Source organism: Bos indicus x Bos taurus, chromosome 15 (assembly GCF_003369695.1).
Source record: "Bos indicus x Bos taurus breed Angus x Brahman F1 hybrid chromosome 15, Bos_hybrid_MaternalHap_v2.0, whole genome shotgun sequence".
NCBI classification, from domain to species: Eukaryota; Metazoa; Chordata; class Mammalia; order Artiodactyla; family Bovidae; genus Bos; species Bos indicus x Bos taurus.
Genome location: NC_040090.1, coordinates 54707816 through 54728708, shown reverse-complemented (window position 1 = coordinate 54728708; position 20893 = coordinate 54707816). Strand labels below are relative to the sequence as shown.

Below are 20893 nucleotides of genomic sequence, written 5' to 3'. Positions count from 1 at the left end.
GTCCCATCACTTCATGGGAAATAGATGGGGAAACAGTGGAAACAGTGTCAGACTTTATTTTTTTGGTCTCCAAAATCACTGCAGATGGTGACTGCAGCCATGAAATTAAAAGACGCTTACTCCTTGGAAGGAAAGTTATGACCAACCTAGATAGCATATTCAAAAGCAGAGACATTACTTTGCCTACAAAGGTTCGTCTAGTCAAGGCTATGGTTTTTCCAGTGGTCATGTATGGATGTGAGAGCTGGACTGTGAAGAAGGCTGAGCGCCAAAGAATTGATGCTTTTGAACTGTGGTGTTGGAGAAGACTCTTGAGAGTCCCTTGGACTGCAAGGAGCTCCAACCAGTGCATTCTGAAGGAGATCAGCCCTGGGATTTCTTTGGAAGGAATGATGCTGAAGCTGAAACTCCAGTACTCTGGCCACCTCATGTGAAGAGTTGACTCATTGGAAAAGACTGTGATGCTGGGAGGGATTGGGGGCAGGAGGAGAAGGGGACGACAGAGGATGAGATTGCTGGATGGCATCACCGACTCGATGGACGTGAGTCTGGGTGAACTCCGGGAGTTGGTGATGGACAGGGAGGCCTGGCATGCTGTGATTCATGTGGTCGCAAAGAGTCGGACATGACTGAGCAACTGAACTGAACTGAGGGTGTTAAGGCTAATGAAATAGAAAACCAGCAAACCAAGGACTGTATAAGATCTAGTCCCCTGTCCCAGAGGCACTCACCCTCGGTGACCTTGGCAACCACTGAGGAAAATACAATGGAATAAGTCCCTTTCATGTCCAAACTCCAGAGCCTAGCATGGGGCCCATTAGGTAGTAAGAATGCTGTTTGCTATTACTTGTCACTAGTAACTTCTCTTAACAGAGTCCGTGTTCTCTGGAAGCACAGAGAAAAGAGCAATTAGCTTGAGAGGAACTGGGGAAGACTTCTCACAGAAGACACGAGCGCAGGGTTTTTTTTCAGGTCTGGAAAACAACAGCTAGTTCTTCAGACGTGCTTAAAGGCAGCCCTGCCCTGCTGGGTCAGGGCTTTGGGCAAGCAGTAGAGGAGGCTGGGGAGGTGGGGTCGATCAGGGAAGAGAAAGTGACTGGTGCCAAGAGATGACAGACTCATGCAGATTCCCGGCTGGAGCAAGTCAAGAACTGCCTTTCTGAGACTTCCCTGGTGGACCAGTGGTTAAGACTCTGCTCAATGCAGGGGGCACAGGTTCAATCCTTGGCTGAGGGATTAAGATCCTGCATGCACGGCCAAAATAAAGTCTCCAGCCACTGGGGAAAAACAAAACAAGTATACCCCACCTTTTTAAAAAATGTTTTTGGCTGTGCTGGGCCTTCATTAGTGTGGGGGCTTTTCTCTGGATACAGAGAGCAGGGGCTTCTCATTGTGCTGGCTTTTCTTGTTGCAGAGCATGGGCTCTACGGCTCCGGCCTCAGTAGTTACAGTGCCTGGGCTCAGTAGTTGCCTCTCCCTGGCTCTAGAGCACAGGTTTAATAGTTGTGGCACACGGGTTTAGTTGCTCCACAGCATGTGGCATCTTCCCAGACCAGGGATCGAACCTGTGTCTCCTGTATTGGCAGGTAGATTCTTTACTGAGCTACCAGGGAAGCCACCAAGTCTATTCTTTGAAAAAAAGAGAACTGCCTTTCCCTGGCCCACCTAGAGTGATTTTCTCTGGACTGTCTGGATGCTGTTGTTTTGTTTTGTTTTTTTTTTAATGTGGCATCCACCAGAGGAGGGGTGGAGGGCCAGGTCATTAGTGTCATCGGCTCTGGGCCCACCCAACACGCTGCAGCCAGAGTCCCCTTACCGACCGCCCTTATCTATACAGGTCCCAGGAAGAAGAGGGTCCTGAGTCCTAAGCTCTGGTTTCAGCTGATCTGGCCTTAGCCTGCCTCACCTGTGCTATGTACACATCTTTATCCCTGTCCACATTCTTATTGATGTTTGGTTTAAGCCACAAGTGGATCCCAAAAGGCAACAGATCAGAAGGAAAGAACATACAATATAGCCTTTGTGGGAAAAGGAACTCAGAGAAAAATCTGCCTTTGCTCATTTGTTCTCTAGTAGACTATTGTACTCCTACACCTACCTCCTCTTTTTTGTTCATTCAACAACTATTCATTTTGAGCTTTCATTATGCCAGGCCCTGTGCCAGCTGCTAGGGATAGAGTGATACCCAAAATGACTCCTCCCTCACAGATAGCAACCTCCCTCACAGTCTCAAAGGATATTAAACAGACACCCTAGTAATGTACAATGATGATAAATCTTAATAAGGTAGACTTAGGTTATTGTGAGAGAGACAATATGGATACTCAACCCTAACTGAAGAGGAGGTCAGAGAAGGCCTTTCTAAGAAAGGTATTTTAACTGAGACCTGTTTAATGAGTAGCCAGGCTGAAGCATGGTAAGGAAAAGTGTTCTAGCAGAGGGAACAGAATAGACAAAGCTCAGGAGGTAGGAACCTCCTCACTTTGGCCTATTGAGAGAATGGGGATGGGCTACAGAATACGGTAATCAAGGTGATGTTGGGAAGGGAGGCAGAGACCAGACCCTTCTAAGCTATGATATGAAATTGAGAGGTTTTGTTTTTTCCCAAGTATAGTGGAAAGTAATTGAAGTAACTGACATAACTCCCTTTAATTTTTTTTCTTTTTTTTTTTCCTTTAATTTTTTAAATGATGCTTAGTTATTCACTGAAGGTGGCTTGTAGGGGCAAAAGTGGAAGCAGGAAGCCTGTAGGGAGATGACTGCAGAATCCAGATGGCAACAGAAAGGGGAGAAGCAGCCCAGTTTGATGCTGTAGGGTGGAGACAGAATCAACAAGTTAACAGGATTGATTAGATGCAGAAGAAGAAAATAGTGACTCTGAGGTTTTTTGTTTGAGTGATTGGGTGAATGAGTAACAGGTGTGAGCAGTTTTGTGTTCAGAATCTGAGACATCACTGTGGTTATGTCAAGATGATTGTTGTAAGTCTGGAGTTCAGAAGATAAGCCTAAGCTGAAGATGTAAACACATTTGACTGAAGGATATATAGACAGTATTTAAATCACACTCAATGTACTGATGTAGAAAGATATCCACAATGCATTTTTAGGGTGAAAAAAACAAACAGCAGAAGAGTATGTTCGATATGATTCCAAATGTGACAGAAACTATGTTTATATAGATACACATATGTTGTTGAAGCAGAAAGTGCCTTGAAGAAAATAGATATTGAACAGTAATAGTCATCTTTGGGGACTGTAACAAAGAGATGGAGGCCAATCTTTTTTATTTACAACCTTGGTACAGTTTTTTTTTTTTTTTTTAATTTTTAGAATTTTAAAATAAACGTATCCACTAGGCTGCTTTGTAGTTTGATACTATTAATTGTTAGGGAAGTATTGACTGAAACTGCCCACCTTGGCCAGGCACAATGATGACCACTTGCTTAAGTTATCTCACAACAGGAGGTCCCAGTAAGGAACATGGTGCTGCCACCAAAAACTGGGAGAGTTTGGGAGGGGCCAAAAGGAGAGAGGAGATGCCATAATATTATCCTACCAACCTCCCATAATCCTTCACACTGGAATCCATGTTGGCTGAGAGATGCATGGGCCACTAGAAAGGACCCTGAGATCAAATACGGGCCAAGCAAGATGACTGGCCAGAGACAACCTGGAAATTAATTCTATGACCATAAGTGCTAGTGGTAAAAAAAAAAAAAAAAAACCCACCTGCCAATGCGGGAGACTTAAGAGATGTGGATTCAATCCCTGGGTCAGGAAGATCCTCTGGAGGAGGGCATAGCAACCCACTCCAGTATTTTTGCCTGGAGAATCCCACGGACAGAGGAACCTGGCAGGCTACAGTCCATTGCTACAGAGTAGCGAAGAGTTGTACAGGAATGAAGCAACTTAGCACTAGCACCATAAAACCCTGGACTGTGAGCCAGGCGGCAGAGTAGTTCTGGATTCCCTTCCCTCCTGCTCTCTGCCCAGCTGTCCCTTCCCAATAAGGTCTCTTGCTTTGTCAGCACGTGTATTTCCTTGGACAGTTCATTTCTGAATGTGAGTAAAGAGGCCACTCTCAGGCCCTGGAATAGGTCCCTCTTTCTGCAACATAATTAGGAGGCTGTTAGCTGCATGTTTCTGAGGCTCTTCCCAGCACAGATTACCACCCCATGGGCATGTCAACACAAGTGTTCCTGGAGTTTTGATGATTTTAACTTAATTTGACAAACATGCACTGAAGACCCTTTCTGCTAGTTCTACCAAGTCAGGCACAACCAAGACACAGTCCCTACACTTGATCTTTCAACTGTTAGATTTTCAACTGACTATTGAACAAAATGACAACAAGATGAGCAAAGGATCTTGGAATTGAAAAATTAATCCTGCAGGATCCACTCTGGTAGGCTTCACAAAAGGGGTGACATTTCATTCATTCAATCATGAATTGATCCAAGAGTTTATGAATAGACTGAGATATTACTGTGTTCCGGACAAAATCACCAGCCTTACGGAAATTCCATTCTAGTTCATATTTCACAGCAGTTTCATAGTTCTATTATATGTAATAGAATTTGTCAGGCAGAGCTGGAAAGAAGTAAATTCTAGGCTGGGGAACCAAGGGCTGGAGATGCTAAAGTGCAGAGAAGCTGTGGAACTGGAGGAATATTGCCTGGAGAAGGGGAGAGGAGTGTGGGGTATAAGACTGAGAAGGAGGTTAGGAAACTTAGTGTAAAATTTTTGCTGCAAAACTTAGATACTTCCTGAAGGCAATTTAGACATAAAATTAATCAGGAAAGTAATTTTAGAGACTACCTTCAGAGTCTGGAGGATAAATGGAGGTGAAGTACACCAGACACTTGGGAACCAGACAGAAAGATTTTACATGAATCAAAACAAGAAAGGAAGGGAATTGAAATAAAGTGTGCTCTGTGAGTGTAAAAGGTGGAGAACAGATTTTAAACATCTCAGAAATCCAATAAGACAACTTGTGCAGGGTGGATGTGGGGACTAAAGGAGTGTCAAAGATAACTCACTCCAGAACTCCAGGCTTTAACTTGGTGGTATTATTTCCTGGGAGGATGAAAACGGAATGATCTGAGGAGGAAGACAGTGAGTTCCATTTCACACAATCTAGTTCAAATGGCAGCCCAATAAATAGTGGTGGAGGACTTTAGGGAAACAGTTTCAAAAGCCAAACTGCAGAGGGCTGAGAAGTTAGAATTTGAAGCAGACGGTGTAGACTACCTAATGCAGTTTTGGAACAAATGATGGAGACAGATGAGATAGCTGGTTTGATGGTTGGGGTGTGACAGAATGAGAGGTATTGGTAAGTCAAGAGAAGTGATAGGTTGCCATGAGAGTGTGGTGAAAATATTTCTGGGTTCCAGTGGGTAAAGCAAAGCCAAGAGGACCTAAGACCTAGACCAGTGATTCTTTTGTTGTTGTTTTTTTAACAGAGATAGGTTTTTATTGTTTATTATTATTTATTTTTGGTTGTGCTGGATCTTTCTTGCTGCATGCAGACCTCTAGCTGCAGTGAGCGGGGCTACTCCGCAGTTGTGGTACATGGGCTTCTCACTGCAGTGGCTGCTTTTGCTGCGGAGCACCGGCTCTTGGCACGTGGGCTCAGTACTTGTGACACACCGGCTTAGTTGCTCCAAGGCATATGGAATCTTCCAGACCAGGGATCAAACCCATGTCCCCTGCAATGGCAGGCAGATTCCTATCCACTGTATCATCAAGGAAGTCCTAGACCAGCAATTCTTGACTGGGCATTAGAATCACCTGAAGGGCTCATTAAACCACAGATTGCTGGGCCCTACTCCAGAGTTTCCAATTAAGTAGGTCTTGGGTGGGGCCCAAGCCTTTGCATTTCTAACAAGTTCCCAGATGCTGATGCTGCTGACCTGGAGGCCACACTTTAAAGATTTTAAAATCTTTAAACAAGCAAAGTATTTAGCAGCTAGCAAATGCTGAATAATTTTCTCAGTGAATGGATAAGAGTGCTTATATTCATTCCTGCAGTTAAAGACTAGCTGGAAGGTAGCGCCACAAGGGAGGATGGAAGATGGTGGTCAGAGAAGAACTTCAGAGTTTGAAGTCAGAGAAGGTGCAGTTTTTGGTGAAAAAAGTCCGGGATCACCCCTGCCAGGGGAGTGATGAGAAGTCAAGGAATTAAGAACAGCAAGGGTCACCAAAATGGATCACATCTAGTGAAGGCCTGAGTCTAAGGGGAAGCTCCAACAGGAAGTCAAGCTCTGAAGGGGAGTCTGCCTACTTCCTGGGTCTGAATTATGTAGGGTTGACTGTATACACTCAGACATTGTAACCCATCCAGGTTAATGCACCAGTACAGGTAACACACAGTCAGGGAAGCTGCAGACCCTGTGACAGCTCTGTTTGCAAGTCCTACAAGTAGAGTCTGGGCCAGGCCCCAGATATTTTGGAGGGAGCTCTAGGGTGCAGATCACAATCACAGTCTGGGGATTTCAACCCTATGAGTTCTTAAGGGAGCTAGACAGACAGGAAGGCTGTTGACTCTAGGAGAAGTGAGTGGCTTGTAAAGAATAAAGTTCCACTAGTTTAGCACGTTTATAGATTAAAGATGTCAGCAATGATTCTGAACCCCTTATAGCTTTCCCTTTACAGCTTTACAGGGGCAGCATTCAGATCGCCCCTGTCGGGGCATGGGTGTGAGTGACTAGGTCTGAGATTAGGCCATCCGCCTTGTGCTCCCAAGAGGTCACTGTGGTAAAGAGGTCACCAAGAGGTAAAGAATCTGCCGGCAATGAGGAAGACCCGGGTTCGACCCCTGTGTCAGGAAGATACCCTGGAGAAGGGAATGGTAACCCACGCCAGTTTTCTTGCCTGGGAAATTCCATGGACAGAGGAGCCTGGTGGGCTACACTCCTTGGGATCACAAAAGTCGGACACGACTGAAGCTACTTCAGCACGCACGCACATAGAGTTATAGTGATCACAGAGTACGTGTCAAGTTCTGGACACATACTGAGCACCCTATAAACACGAGTTACGATTTGTTACATTGTACGGGTCCTTGTCAGTGTTCCCGATACGTTTGGGGTCTCCCTTAACTATTGCAGGCGCTCTTTCCTTTCACCTTTCCCAGCCAGACAGCATTTGGCAATGCTCGTGACTGGTTGGGTTTGCGCACAGGGAGGAGCCGGGAGAAAAACGTGCGCAGCAGCGAAAGGACTTGCAGTGGCGCCTACCAGCCGCTGGGGGCCGCGGGGCCTCGGAGTTCTCCCGCCCCCAGAGGTCAGAGGTCACGGGGCCGCGAAGGAGAAGCTTTGCGTCGCGGCTTCCCAGTCCTAGGCAGATGGCGCCGGCGCAGCGTTGTCCTCTTTGCCGCCAGACTTTCTTCTGCGGTCGCGGGCACGTCTACAGTCGCAAGCACCAGCGGCAGCTGAAGGTGGCTTTGGAGCGGCTCCTGCCGCAGGTACGGACGGGAGGCTGGAGGGGACCATGGACGGCCTGGGGCGGGGCTGCGGGCGCGGCTGTGAAGGCCCGAGGGGTGGGATCTGCGGATCCTGCCGGCGTCCTACTTAGCCTGTGCGCCTTGGCATCCTCTCCGCCGCAGGTGGAGGCCGCCCGCAAGGCCGTCCGCGCCGCTCAGGTGGAGCGTTACGTGCCCGAGCACGAGCGATGGTGCTGGTGCCTGTGCTGCGGCTGTGAGGTGCGGAAACACCTGAGCCATGGAAACCTGACCGTTCTGCACGGGGGGCTGCTGGGGCATCTGGCCAGGTAAGCGCCGGCCGGAACCGCATACAGTATTGTTTATGTTAATCTATAAATGAATGGAGGGAGGCTCTAGGGTGGGTGAGAGGAAGAACGTTTTTGTGATTTGATCAGATTGGATGATTCAGTCATCTGGTAGGCATGGCCAACCCGAGGGGTAGCGGCCTTATGGTCCCAGTGGTCCCAGTGCTGGGGTGGCCTTGACTGGACAACTGGCTCAATCAAGGTTTCTTCCCATCACTTCCTGTCAGATTGTCACATTTTTATTGGAAGGGGGAAACTGGAGATCTTGAGGAAACTACTGTTAGTATTCTCTCAGCCTTGCCCGGAGACCCAGGTGTCAGTTTGCATTATTTATCAAATGCCATGTAATATTCTGTAATCTATCATTGAGATTACTTGTCCTTTCCATTCTCAGTCCAGAGCACAAGAAAGCAACCAACAAATTCTGGTGGGAAAACAAGGCTGAGTTCCAGATGAAAGAGAAGTTTTTGATCTCCCCCCAGGACTTTGCACGGTAAGTCATTCCTTCACATGATGAGGTAGCAGAGTGTGGATTCTTTGCATCTGTGTCAGGAGCTTCCTCTACTAATTGGACACTTTAGAAAGGACTTCATTAGTGTCCATTGTCTTTGTAGCACTCATTATTCTAGGCACCATGTTGAACACAAATGAAATATGACAAAGTCCTTGAAAGGTTTATAATCTAGTTGGTGGGGTGGGATTTACAATGTATTTAGCAAGTAAGAGAGGCTTCCCTGGTAGCTTGGATGGCAAAGCGTCTGCCTACAATGCGGGAGACCCGGGTTTGATCCCTGGGTCGGGAAGATCCCCTGGAGAAGGAAATGGCAACCCACTCCAGTATTCATGCCTAGAAAATCCCATGGACTGAGGAGCCTGGTGGGCTACAGTCCATGGGATCGCAAAGAGTCGGACACGACTGAGCGACTTCTGTCTTCTCTTCTCTAGCAAATAGAGAAGTATATAATAAAAGCTGACCACAGTCAACTATTTAAATATGTGACAGACTACTAAGTTTCTTTAGAAATAAAAGATGCTTTTTATAGAGTGCAAAAATCTGATGCTCAACCAGTACCCACTTTTAATAGTTTTAACTGGCCTTGGAAGGCCCCAACTACCTGGAGTGTAGGAAGCTTGGCAGCACAGAGGGGGTGAGTTGTGACTGCCTCACAAAGAGGACTCATGCAGCCTCACATCACCTCTTTAATTGGGACTGTATTGAGATTATGGAGAGTGGAACCCAAGGGGATCCCAAAGCCAGAGTTAAGAAAATACATAGTGTTTATCATTCCTTTCTACTCAGAGCGGAGAATAATGAGGAATTAAGAAGTACTTAAATGCCATCACCTTGTCTTCCCTGTTCAGACCGGGAGGAGATAAGAAACTGAGGCCAGGGACGCCCCTGGTGGTTCAGTGGTTAAGACTGCATTCCAATGCAGGGGGTTCCCATCGATCCCTGGTTGGGAGCTAAGATCTCACATGCTTTGCGGCCAAAACAGAAACAATATTGTAACAAATTAAAGACTTTAAAAAAAAGTGGTCCACATCAAAATTTTTTAAAAATTAAAAAAAGAAACAGGCCACTTACTTGTCACAGCCTGACCCAGCTCTATAGAATTTTTGGTGGATGAATAAAGGGTAGTTAGCAGAAAGGTTATAATTGAGAATTATATGGATGGACTCTCTGAACTTTTTATTTAAATATAGTTTTGATTTTTAAACTGTATAAATTTCAAGCTCACACAAGACAGGGCCAGGCCAGGCTTGACTAATTTGACCCGTAAAGATACAGATGAGCCACTTTTAGATTCAGGCAGCTTATTATTTACATAGGCAGTGAAAAGAGTAAGCCCAGAGTGCCAGCTTCCCAGGTTGTCCCACACCCCAAAAAGAACCATAGTGATACAAATAGGGCTGGGTGACTGTAGCATGAACTGTGGGATACTGTTGTTGGGGAGCCAAGACTAGACTGCAGCTCCAGGGTTTATATCTGCAGCTCTAATCTGAGAGCAGAAAGCCCCATACACCATCAGAACTGGGAGTTAATGAAAAGCTGTTTCGTAATGGCCTCCTGTGAGCAATGAGACGAATGGGAGATGGCTTCCTAGCAGTTCCTTTCAGACCTCCTGTCCTCTTGTGTTCCGGGAGGATCATGCAGACCTTCTGCCAAGACTTTGACAAGCTGCAGTTCAAGGCTTTGCCTGTAAGGATTGCCAGGGCACCATGGTAGAGCCATTCCCCTATATAAATGTTTTACATATTAAAATTAGGCAAAGACAAATCATCATATAACTTAAATTGATAACAATGACAAAAGAATAAGAATTTAAGTAACATCTTTAAAAAAAATTTTTTTTTTGGCTGCTCTGGGTCTTGGTTGCTGAGTGTGTGCTTTCTCTAGTTGTGGAGTGGGGGGTACTCTCTTGTTGCAGCTTACAGGCTCCACAGTGCTGGTTCAGTAGTTGCAGGGCACGAGCTTAGTTGGCTCGCATCATATGGGATCTTCCAGGACCAGGGATTGAACTGGTGTCTCCTGCATTACAAGATGGATTCTTAACCACTGGACCACCAGGGAAGCCCAGAATTCAAGTAACATTTGAAAACAAAAATCTATTTTCCAAGGACTAAAGAACTGCAAAGAAATCTTGAGCTTTGCTTAGTAGTCTTGTTGATAGTAGTACTGATATTATTCAGATACTTTTGTGTGTATTATAGGATAAAAACTACTGCAAATATATTGTGCCAGATATGGGACAATTTGGACATCAGAAAGGCTAATTGATTTTTTTAAGTATGGTAATGGTTTCATAGGCTGTTCCTTTTCCCAGGAAATGCATACTGAAAAATTTAGAATTAAGTCTCATGTTCTTGGGAGAAAGGAAAAGAGAACTAGAGCCAGTATGGCAGAATGTTAACAGTGAATCTGGGTGAGAGGTACATGGGTGTTCATTGTACTACTGAGATTTGGTTTCTGGGAGCCTGACACTATTCAGAATCCAGAGAAAAAGGATCTACTGAGGATCTTTTCACAACTGGCAGGGACTGGGATTCTGGGGTGACTTGCCCCTTTCCTTTTTAGATTCAAGAAATCCATGGTGAAAAGTCTGGATTCCTATGAGGAAAAAGAAGATGAAGTGATTAAAGAGGTGAGTTAAAGGAAAGGCCTCTGAAGGACCCAGCCCCACCTTCTGGTACCTGCCTAAGTCACCCCTCTCCCACAGATGGCAGCTCAGATCCGAGAGGTGGAGCAAAGCCGGCAGGAGATGGTTCGGTCTGTCTTAGAGGTTGGTTTCCCTCGGAGGAGCCAGAGCAGTATCCAAATCCACTGATTCCTGGTTCTCCCAGGTCCAGCATTTCAACCTACCAGCTCTTCTGATGAAAAATTCATGGACTCCATCTGCTTGTCTTGAATTCCCTTCCCTGCCCACCAGGGGGCAGGCCTTATCAGTGGAGAAAATGTGGGCATGGCTGGGAGGGAGGGAGGTTGCCAGATGGGGCAGTATCCTCAATTTGTTTACTTATGGAGGTGGGGAGCATGGCCTAGGCAAATTCTTAAGCATTCTAGACACATTTATTTTTCCTGAATCAAACTCAGCCTCAGACAGTGCCAGACCCAGAAGAGGGCTCTTCAGCACCTGGAAGCCGGAAAGGGACAAACAGGTAAAAGACTGTTAGGAAACCTCTTATTGGACATTCTGATACCTCTTAGAACGTTCTGTAACTGTGATCAGGACAGGGAAACAAATCTCATTCTTGCTGTCCTCATGGCTAAAGGACCTTGTCTGCCAGCCTGGCTCCGGTTTGTCTTTTTCAGCCAAGTAGCCTCCACCTCACAGCAGCCCTCATACTTGGACCTGCCTCCAGCCCCAGAGCTTGACTGGATGGAGACAGGACAGCCTCTGACATTCATTGGCCATCAGGTACAATGGGAAAGGGCTAATACCCCCTCGGTTCCAGGACACCCATCTCCCCCCCCTTTTTTTTTTTTAACCCCAGCCACCCCTCCCCTGGCTTTTCTGTGTATTCTGACCATTCCTGTGTTTGCAGGCTTTTCCCTCTTGCTGCCCTGTTCCACAGCATCATGTGCTCATTCCTCAGCCTCCATGGTATCCACACGACCCCCACTGTCACATAGGAGCGCCAACTCCCAAATCATCCCGTGCAGAATCCAGTTCCAGCTCAACACAGGGACACTTACAGATACCCACAGGCACCTAACCCCCACCACTCCTTTCTAGTAACTGTAGACAGATTATCACCTTTTTTTCATCTCTCACATTCCCTCAATGAGTATGCCCACCTCCTTTTTTTCATCTCTCTGATTTGCTCAGTGTGTATGCCTTGTCTCCTGAATTTGGCCTCTATTTCACCTTGGAACAATCTCTACTCCTCCTGCAATCTTGTGCCAAACACGAGAAATAACCTCATCACCTGCTATCTTACATCCTATCCTCCAGCCTCCTGCTATGCTCTTTACTTTTGAACATCTATTTGCTATTTTTTTTAAACTGGGGGATAATTGCTTTACAATTCCTGCCATACATTGTGAGTCAGCCATAACTATGTCCCCTCCCTTTTAACTTCCCTCCCACTGTCTTAAATGACATGTCTTCCTTCCCTCCTCTACTTACCCATACCTTCCCCTTCAGCTGTCACTTTTTCATGGAAAACTTATAAATGTATGTCATACCATGTAAAAAGCTGTGAATGTAATTTGTGTAATTCATACTTAGTTCTCTTCCCCAGTAATATGTACGCTCTGTGAGGAAGGGGTTTTGTTTACCTACCATGTAGTAGCACTTTATTTTGGGACATCTCCAGCCTGAGCCCTTGAGTCTGGTGGGGACGAGACTGTCCTTCAGTGATTTCCTATGCTCTGTGAGGTTTAACATAAACCCAGCGCAGCATCAGCATTGTGGCAGTGGTTCCATCCACCTCCTGTACAATTTCTTCCTCTAGGCTGAGTATCCTTATCATCTCTTGGCTTTCTTATAATTTTCCCCCCATTTTCCACTACAGGATACACCAGGAATCGGTAACATACACTCAGGTAAGGCCCATGGCAATGTTTCTCAAACTGTAAGAGGTTTTTCTTTTTGAGTTGTAGGTCTTTGACTGGTAGGAGGGTACCCGACACATATGTCAAATGCATCTAACTCAGAAAAGTAACAAACATACGTTTACCTGTTTACCAGATTTTCTTACTTTCATATTTAAGGTGTTTTAAAGTTAGTAAATGTTGGGACATGGTAATTCTTAGATGGGTTTTTGTTCAACCTCTGTATTTCTTAAAATAATACTTAATATTTTTATATTAAAGAGAAACAAGAACTATAATTCTTTTATAGCAAGAATGCATGCAGTTGTGGAGACAAAATAAGGGTATCAACTAAATAGGGTCCTACTGTATAGCACAGGGAACTGTATTTAATATCTGAAATTACTTGCAGTTGAGGGTCAGAGTCTCTGTGCCTTACATAATGCCCACCATAGCATTAGACCTGCCACAGCCAGACAGCCTCTTTGTGTTTCAACTAAGGGAAAAAATATTTTGCCTGAAAAACACTGCAAAACTTTAGCTTAATAAACATGTTTTTCAAAAAAAGAAAAGCATCTGATGAAGAACCTGTATCTTCAATATATGAAGACCTCTCAAAACTCAGCAGGCTTCCCAGGCGGCACTACTGGTAAAGAACCTGTGTGCCAGGGCAGGAGACTGAAGAGGGATGGGTTTGATCCCTGGGTTGGGAAGATCCCCTGCAAGGGTCATGGCAGCTCACTCCAGTATTCTTGCCTGGAAAACCCCAGGGACAGAGGAGCCCAGTGGGCTACAGTCCAGAGTCAGACACAACTCAAGCAACTTAAGCATAGCACAAAACTCAATAAAGGCATATAAAAAGTTGGTCATCAAAACAGCTATAACTATGGACTTATCTGGTGCTTCAGTGGTTAAGGGTCTGCACTCAATGCACGGGGTGTGGGTTTGATCCCTGGACAAGGAATGAGTTGACCATGTCACACAGCAAAAAAAAAAAAATGTATGTATGCAGAACTCTTCAGAGAAGGCAATGGCACCCCACTCCAGTACTCTTGCCTGGAAAATCCCATGGATGGAGGAGCCTGGTAGGCTGCAGTCCATGGGGTTTCGATGAGTCAGACACACCTGAGCGACTTCACTTTCACTTTCATGCATTGGAGAAGGAAATGGCAACCCACTCCAGTGTTCTTGCTTGGAGAATCCCAGGGACGGGGGAGCCTGGTGGGCTGCCGTCTCTGGGGTCGCACAGAGTCAGACACGACTGAAGCAACCGAGCAGCAGAACTCTCATAGACTGCTGATGAGAATGCAAAATGGCATAACTACTTGGGAAGAGTTTAGCAGTTTCTTTAAAAGTTGAAAAAATCTAAATGTGCCCCAACAAATCTGAACAATTCAAAGGATACTCAACAAGGAAGGAATGACTGATACCTGCAACACACAATCTCAGAATAACTGCTAAAAGGTAGACAAGAGTGCACATTATATTCCATTTATGCAAAATTATAGAAGAGGCAAACTAATCTATAGCAACAGAACACACATCAGTGGTTGCCTGGGCCTGGGAAAGGGGTATAAAGGAGGTGTGCTAAAAAATAATTTAAAGGGGCACAAGGATACCCGGTGTGATTTTACCCCAAACATTTCAAATTCTACACTTTAAATGTGTGGTTTGTTTATGTCATGCCTCCAATAAGCTTGCTGCTGCTGCTCAGTTGCTTCAGTCGTGTCTGACTCTGTGCGACCCGAGATGGCAGCCCACCAGGCTCCCCCGTCCCTGGGATTCTCCAGGCAAGAACACGAGTGGGTTGCCATTTCCTTCTCCAATAAGCTGAAGCCCCTCTAATTCCCATGGTCCATAACTCAAGTGTTTTCATTTCTGCTTAAAAGGTCTTCCTTTTCCAGGTGCCACACCTCCCTGGATGGTCCAAGATGAGGACTGTAGCTCTGGGAACCAACAAATAGGACCCTCCTATGAAGAGTTTCTTAAAGAAAGTAAGTTAATACAGGAATGGTGATGGAGGCTTCCTACTCTGTAAGTCTTCCTACTCAAATAAAACTGCTCATTGTAGAGGAAAAACAGAAACTGAAGAAACTCCCACCAGACAGAGTTGGGGCCAACTTTGACCACAGCTCCAGCACCAGTGCCGGCTGGCTGCCCTCTTTTGGCCGGGTCTGGAATAATGGACGCCGCTGGCAATCCAGGTACCAGCCCAGTGTCAGGACCTCAACCTGCTCCCCCCATGTGGAGATTTCACTCTTTGTGCTGCTAACCTTTCATTTCTTTTCAGGCATCAATTCAAAACTGAAGCTGCAGCAAGAAACAAACAGCAGTCACATAAAGGAAAAACGCTAATGGCTTCCTGATGTATTTCCAACCACCATAAAGTTCAAAGCCAAGGCAACAAATCTGTTATATGCTATTATCCTATAACTACCTTTCTTAGGAACCAGACAAACCCACTTATTTGATGTAATAAAGTTTTATTTTTCAAAATGTACAGCTGGTGGGACCTGTTTAAAAAAAGAAAATCAAATCAGAATGACAGACCCTTGTGAAGGGGATGTGTACTTCGTATAGGAGCCCCAGGTTCACGAATCTTCACCAGCTCACCTGTTCATGCATCTTCACCAGCAGCTGGGGCATCTCCACCCTTGGTGTTTCTGGTGTAAATCACTTGAGCTCTGTGCTTTGAAACCAATTTAATAAGTCCTAGGAAGAAAGGACAAAATTTTCACACAAAAGTACTATAAAAACTCAACAAACTAAAAATGCTCAATTTAAGCATGACTTTAGGAGACATGCCTACATTTCTTGCTGATAATCTAATCGGACTCACCCCTTAAAAAGAAGGGACTCATTACCTGCTCTTGGGATGGCTACCCTCACAACACTTGACTGTAATCTGAAAATCACTGTTTCCACTGTTAGGCACTACCAATAGTCTAGATTACATGCTAGAATTGTATTGCTAACTTCTAACCTACTGCATTTAAAATGGCTAACATGGTCAGCCCAAACTAAGGTGCAAAAAGCATACAAGCCAGTACAACACACTCTCCTCTCACCTTTACTAAGGAGTTCCTGAAGGGCTGCTCTGGCCAGGGAACCACGAATCTTCAGTCTCTCAGAGACGACAGCTGGAGTTATAAGCTTATAGTTGGGAACTTCTTTACAGAGTTTGTCATATGTTGCTTTGTCAAACAAGACTAGATTATTGAGTTTGTCCCGAACTTTGCCTTTGGACCACTTCTGCTCACCAAAAAAAGTAAAAAAAAAAAAAAAAAAAAAATCAGTGCTCTCCAAAGAACCAGTATTTCCCTTCTCCGGAACAACCTGACTCAAAGAACTGTTACACGGTTGCACAGCTATACAAGAGTGGGTCTGTCCCTTGGCTGCAGAAACCTATAAAATTCAGAATCTGCAACACTCAGCAAATTAAGGTTGAAATAACTATAGAGCCAAGTTCAAAGTAAAAGAGACTTTGGTTACTGCTGAAGGCGTTGGAGACACTACGTTGGTGGGAAAATAAACTATCTTTGAGGCTTTCGGATATTGGCTGAGCCCCACTAGCCCAATTAAAGTAGCTCAGTATACACTTTGTCATTTCCGAGTAGCATATACACCCCCGTTCTTTATGAGAGTCAAAACCAAAACGGTGATGTGAGTATAAACTCTTATTAACCTGACTCTAAACCCCACAACCTTACAAGCCATTTGCTACAGTATACGGAAATGAGACTAGACGTCCCCAACATCCCTCACCGTTTGAGGAGCTTTACTCCTACCTTCTTTTTGGCCTTGCCCCCAGATTTGTTCACTGGATCTTTGTCTTTCTTGGCCGACTTTCCGGCATCTTTCTTCTTCTTGTCGTCCTTGGGCGGCTGTAGGAGAAAAACCGGAATGCGGCCAGGTCACAGGCAGCCCTCCACGCTCCCGCTACTCCTTCGCCCCCCACCCTGCCTAGACTCCACTACCGGAGCACATGGGGCAAGCTACAGCCCTCCCATCTTCACACGTGGCCCGACAGTTATGTAAGCCCTCCTCCGATGCTGCCCCAAACGCGCGCCGGCACCGCCCGCTCCCAGAACCACGCCAGCTTCCCCTACCCCAAGCTCACCATAGCGAAGCCCGGAGAGCAGCTGCAGCCACTGCAGCCTCGCTAAGATGTCGGACAAAAAGGAAATGCGCCCTGCGAGCAAGCCCAGAAACCTCCGGCCGCAGCGATTGCTTCCGGGACAAGGGGCGGAGCCACGCACAGGAAGTTCGGAGAAGCAGGTCGGGCTCAGACCGGAACTGGCTGCCGGAAGTAGGGTCCGCCTCCAGAACGTCACACTCTCGGCGTTATCCCTGGCTTTTCGATTTTGCAGCCAGTTGAGAGGTTATATTTTATACTTTCCTGGCGCTAAGATCCGGTAAAAAGGAAAGGAGAACAATTTTATAGGTCCCGGAAACTAAAGTCCCTGTGTTAGTGACACCCAGGCGTGCTCCAAGTGCTCAAGCGCCTCAGCGGGCCCCGCGGGCCTGGGAAGGGAAGCGAGGCCTGGAGCGCCGAGGGCGGGCCCCGTGCTGCGCGTCCGGGGCGGGGTCGGGAGGAAGAGGCGTATCCTAGTCCGGCAGCCTCGGCGGCAGCTATGGCGATTTTCAGTGTTTATGTGGTGAACAAAGCTGGCGGCCTTATTTACCAGTTGGACAGCTACGCCCCACGGGCCGAGGCTGAGAAAACTTTCAGTTACCCGTTGGATCTGCTACTTAAGCTGCACGACGAGCGTGTGCTGGTAGCTTTCGGCCAGCGAGACGGCATCCGGGGTGGGTTAAGGCTCGATCCCGGGGCGCGGGGTTGTGGGGGGGTGGGGAGGCGGGCCAGGTGCTGCCTTGGTGGGCCGCTATCTCTGGGCGAGGGAGCGGATGAAGTTGGGGCCCGGGTAATTTGTACCGTTGGCGGGATCCGCAGTCGGGCTTGGTTGACGGTTAGCTTCGCCATTGCAGTGGGCCACGCAGTGCTGGCTATCAATGGTGTGGACGTGAATGGCAAGTATACGGCCGATGGGAAAGAGGTGCTGGAGTACCTGGGCAACCCTGCTAACTACCCGGTGTCCATTCGATTCGGCCGCCCTCGCCTCACCTCCAATGAGAAGCTCATGCTGGCCTCGATGTTCCACTCGTAAGTCCCACAACTCTTCCTAGATTCTGTCTGTCTACTCTTGGCTCATAGGCTGACTGGATTAGTGTAATTCTGCGCTCAGAGACTTGCTGACTGGCGGTGCTTACCTTTCTCTAAAAAAGTAACACAGTCCCTCAGCTGTGTCCCACGCTTTGTGACCCGCCCCCCCACCCGCCATGGACTGTAGCCCACCAGACTCCTCTGTCCATGGAGTTCTCTAGACAAGAATACTGGAATGGGTAGCTATTCTCTTCTCCAGGGGATCTTCCCTACCCAGGGATGGAACCTGGGTCTCCTGCATTGCAGAGGGATTCTTTACCATTTATTTGAGCCACCAGAAACGCCCCATCTACATAAATCCATTCCATAATTGTGGGAGATTTTATTCCTTGGCTAAACCTTTGCTTGTTTTTCTGATTGAGCTTGAGTAATAGAAGAAAATTCATATTTATGACTGGGGTCAGAGCAGTCCTTATCAATTGGCCAGGTGAGTGGAGTCCATCTAGTCATACCAAGAGTGACCTGAACATAACTAAAATTTTTTGTAAAGTAAATTTTCTCAGGGCCAGCCAGTTAGAGCATTTGAGGGGAGAAATCCACTAAGGTAACCCAGAACTACTAGACATAGGTAATTGGTCACAAACCCAACAGTTGGGTTGATTTCTGAAACTAGCATAGGATCATGCCCACGATAGAAAAACATTTGATTTGTATGCCAAGGTTCATGAAGTCAAGAAAATATAAATGATCGTACAAGTCGTGTCAAGGATTTGGGGCAAGTTGTCCACCTCCAGTGTCTTCTGTTCTTGGTGTGAGTGTAGGGTCCCATCAGCCTTCTCTGCCTCCTCCTAAATCATCAGTTCTGTGTCATGAAAAGAATTGATCCAGTATGACTAGGCTTTAGGTAATGCTGGCAGTGGTGTGATTTTGTTTGCCTAAGTCACCTTCTCTTTCCTGAGTTTTAATATGTTCATCTTTAAAGTAAGGTGATTAAATGATCTTCAAGATCCTTTTCTGCTGTCAGTTGTATTATAAGATGGGTTGGATATGCATAGTCAGCTGGTGGGTAAACATGGCACGTAATCCGAGTGTTAATTTTACCCAAAGTTTTCAATGTATTATGTTTTGTAGCAAAGTATGAATGTAAAATACATGCAGAATTCAAATGGATTCTTAGGAAATTTTGATACTGCTGTTTCTATTTCAAGTTGTAATTTAAGTGTTCAGAAGATAAGGGTCACCTCGGTGGAAAAGTTTGAAAAGCACTCCTCCCGTATAGCGATGAGGTACATTCCCAACTTTGCCTTTCTTGCAAATAGGCTGTTCGCAATCGGCTCCCAGCTGTCTCCTGAACAGGGCAGCTCAGGCATTGAGATGCTGGAGACAGATACATTCAAACTGCACTGCTTCCAGACACTGACAGGTACGCGCTTCCAAACAGGTCAGAGACATGCGATGGGTCTGGTTGGAGGAAGGCATTGACCAAAGTTGGCTCTGGTAAGCAAGGGGGTGGTGGTTAGCCTTTTCTGGGACAAGTGCACAGTTATTTGTTTTGTGAATCTAAAGCCAATATTTAATCTTGACGGCAGTTTTGTCCATGCTCAGCCCTCGTTATCCTGTGCGCAGATAAACTCACCTTAGTGTTCTCTCAAGTTGCACACATTTTGGAAGGTGTAAGTGTTGTTCCAAAATGAAACTGGAATGCCAGTTGAAATGGCCTTTGGATCCTGAGTGGCATGTCCTCACTTCGTGAAGGCAGAGCACTGAAAACTGCCTGAGTTTGTTCCCTGCCTGGCGCTTTCTGCTGAGGGGCACCCAGGCCAGAAGTAAGCGACAGAGCTAGAACCCAAAGCCTAGTCACTCAATCAGCTGGGTGGTGCTATAAAGTCATTTCACTTCTCTGCTCTCACCTGTAGATTCAAAGGCTTGCTTTTCATGTTTTATGGGGCAATAAGGATAAAATAAAAATGAGCATATACAGTGCTGTACAAACAGGACAATATTATTTGCTGATTCTCTACCCTTTGGTAATCATTCATGGTCCCTCTCCAGGGATAAAGTTTGTGGTGCTGGCGGATCCTAGACAGGCTGGGATAGATTCTCTTCTCCGAAAAATTTATGAGATTTATTCAGATTTTGCCCTGAAGAATCCATTTTACTCCCTGGAAATGCCCATCAGGTAAGCCGTCCCAGTCTGTAGATTCTGGTCAAAGCCTCCTTGTTTCCTTTCCCTGTATTTTCTTCCCCAGTGTCATTTTGAAGTGTAATAGAATTATTTTTAAATAAAACAAAAGTAACTAGCCTTTCACTTACTTATTCTTTGAGAAAGCAAGGACTTTCCTTGAGGTTCATGGCCTTCAAGCAGAGTTTCCACTGGCTGTGCCTCTGTACCCACGGCGGGGAGAGAGCCAGGCCTAACACTTTGTCCTTACTTGTGCCTCCTGGGCCTGGCGTAGGTGTGAACTGTTTGACCAGAACCTGAAGTTAGCCCTGGAGGTGGCAGAGAAGGCTGGAACCTTTGGACCTGGGTCTTAGGCTGAACCTGCAGTGGACCCCACCAAATTCTTAACAGATCCTACAGCAGGAATCCTGCGGTTTCCACTTTGATGGAGATCCTGGCAGCATTGTTATTGCACTTGAAAATGGGAGGATGCTGAGCCTGATGACATGTTCTGATCCCGAGCCTTAATACCATTCTCTCTTTCCTCCTATATCTATCATGGTCCTACTTCCCAACTCTATACAAATTATTTATAGGAGGTAGGCCCATAAATGTTGTAATAAACATTCCTTTGAGCTCAGTGTTTGCTATCCTAATTGCTGGTTTGGGGGAGAAAGCCTCAGAAGGGGAAACAGGAATGATAAGGGAATTCAAGGAAGCTGAGATACTGTGTTCCAGTAGAAAA

The 20893-nt window shown here is 46.1% G+C and overlaps 3 protein-coding genes across 4 annotated transcripts; 2 read left to right on the top strand and 1 right to left on the bottom strand.

Moving 5' to 3' along the window:
* The first annotated feature begins 7274 nt into the window (after positions 1 to 7274).
* CCDC84 (coiled-coil domain containing 84) lies at positions 7275 to 15323 on the top strand. Of its 2 annotated transcripts, XM_027563540.1 has the most exons (12): positions 7275 to 7465; positions 7607 to 7770; positions 8183 to 8281; positions 10865 to 10931; positions 11007 to 11069; positions 11381 to 11445; positions 11600 to 11705; positions 12805 to 12835; positions 13392 to 13472; positions 14728 to 14817; positions 14895 to 15027; positions 15114 to 15323. In XM_027563540.1, exons 1-12 carry the CDS (start codon positions 7346 to 7348, stop codon positions 15187 to 15189), a joined length of 1095 nt encoding a protein of 364 aa, XP_027419341.1. In that variant the 5' UTR covers positions 7275 to 7345; the 3' UTR covers positions 15190 to 15323. The 2 variants fall into 2 exon arrangements, with proteins under 2 accessions (XP_027419341.1, XP_027419342.1); XM_027563541.1 differs by lacking the exon at positions 13392 to 13472 and having other exon boundaries at positions 7276 to 7465.
* Positions 15286 to 17362, bottom strand: RPS25 (ribosomal protein S25). Its single transcript, XM_027563543.1, has 5 exons — positions 16944 to 17362; positions 16612 to 16707; positions 15892 to 16075; positions 15437 to 15535; positions 15286 to 15336 (listed from the first exon to the last, which is right to left on the bottom strand). The coding sequence occupies exons 1-4, from the start codon at positions 16944 to 16946 to the stop codon at positions 15441 to 15443; spliced, it is 378 nt and encodes a 125-aa protein (XP_027419344.1). The 5' UTR covers positions 16947 to 17362; the 3' UTR covers positions 15286 to 15336; positions 15437 to 15440.
* TRAPPC4 (trafficking protein particle complex 4) lies at positions 17111 to 20788 on the top strand. The gene is made up of 5 exons (XM_027563542.1): positions 17111 to 17632; positions 17813 to 17987; positions 19307 to 19410; positions 20040 to 20166; positions 20444 to 20788. The coding sequence occupies exons 1-5, from the start codon at positions 17458 to 17460 to the stop codon at positions 20520 to 20522; spliced, it is 660 nt and encodes a 219-aa protein (XP_027419343.1). The 5' UTR covers positions 17111 to 17457; the 3' UTR covers positions 20523 to 20788.
* The last annotated feature ends 105 nt before the right edge of the window (positions 20789 to 20893 follow it).

Bases quoted from the DNA above. Each gene is read 5' to 3' on its own strand.
- CCDC84 (XM_027563540.1), top strand. From the start codon at position 7,346: ATGGCGCCGGCGCAGCGTTGTCCTCTTTGCCGCCAGACTTTCTTCTGC. The intron at 8,282-10,864 runs GTAAGTCATTCC...TTTCCTTTTTAG, and splicing joins TCCCCCCAGGACTTTGCACG to ATTCAAGAAATCCATGGTGA. The intron at 11,070-11,380 runs GTTGGTTTCCCT...AATCAAACTCAG, and splicing joins TGGTTCGGTCTGTCTTAGAG to CCTCAGACAGTGCCAGACCC.
- RPS25 (XM_027563543.1), bottom strand. The intron at 16,076-16,611 runs GTAGGAGTAAAG...TTTGGTGAGCAG, and splicing joins GGGGCAAGGCCAAAAAGAAG to AAGTGGTCCAAAGGCAAAGT. The intron at 15,536-15,891 runs GTGAGAGGAGAG...CTTTCTTCCTAG, and splicing joins TCAGGAACTCCTTAGTAAAG to GACTTATTAAATTGGTTTCA.
- TRAPPC4 (XM_027563542.1), top strand. From the start codon at position 17,458: ATGGCGATTTTCAGTGTTTATGTGGTGAACAAAGCTGGCGGCCTTATT. The intron at 17,633-17,812 runs GTGGGTTAAGGC...TCGCCATTGCAG, and splicing joins CCAGCGAGACGGCATCCGGG to TGGGCCACGCAGTGCTGGCT. The intron at 20,167-20,443 runs GTAAGCCGTCCC...GGCCTGGCGTAG, and splicing joins TCCCTGGAAATGCCCATCAG to GTGTGAACTGTTTGACCAGA.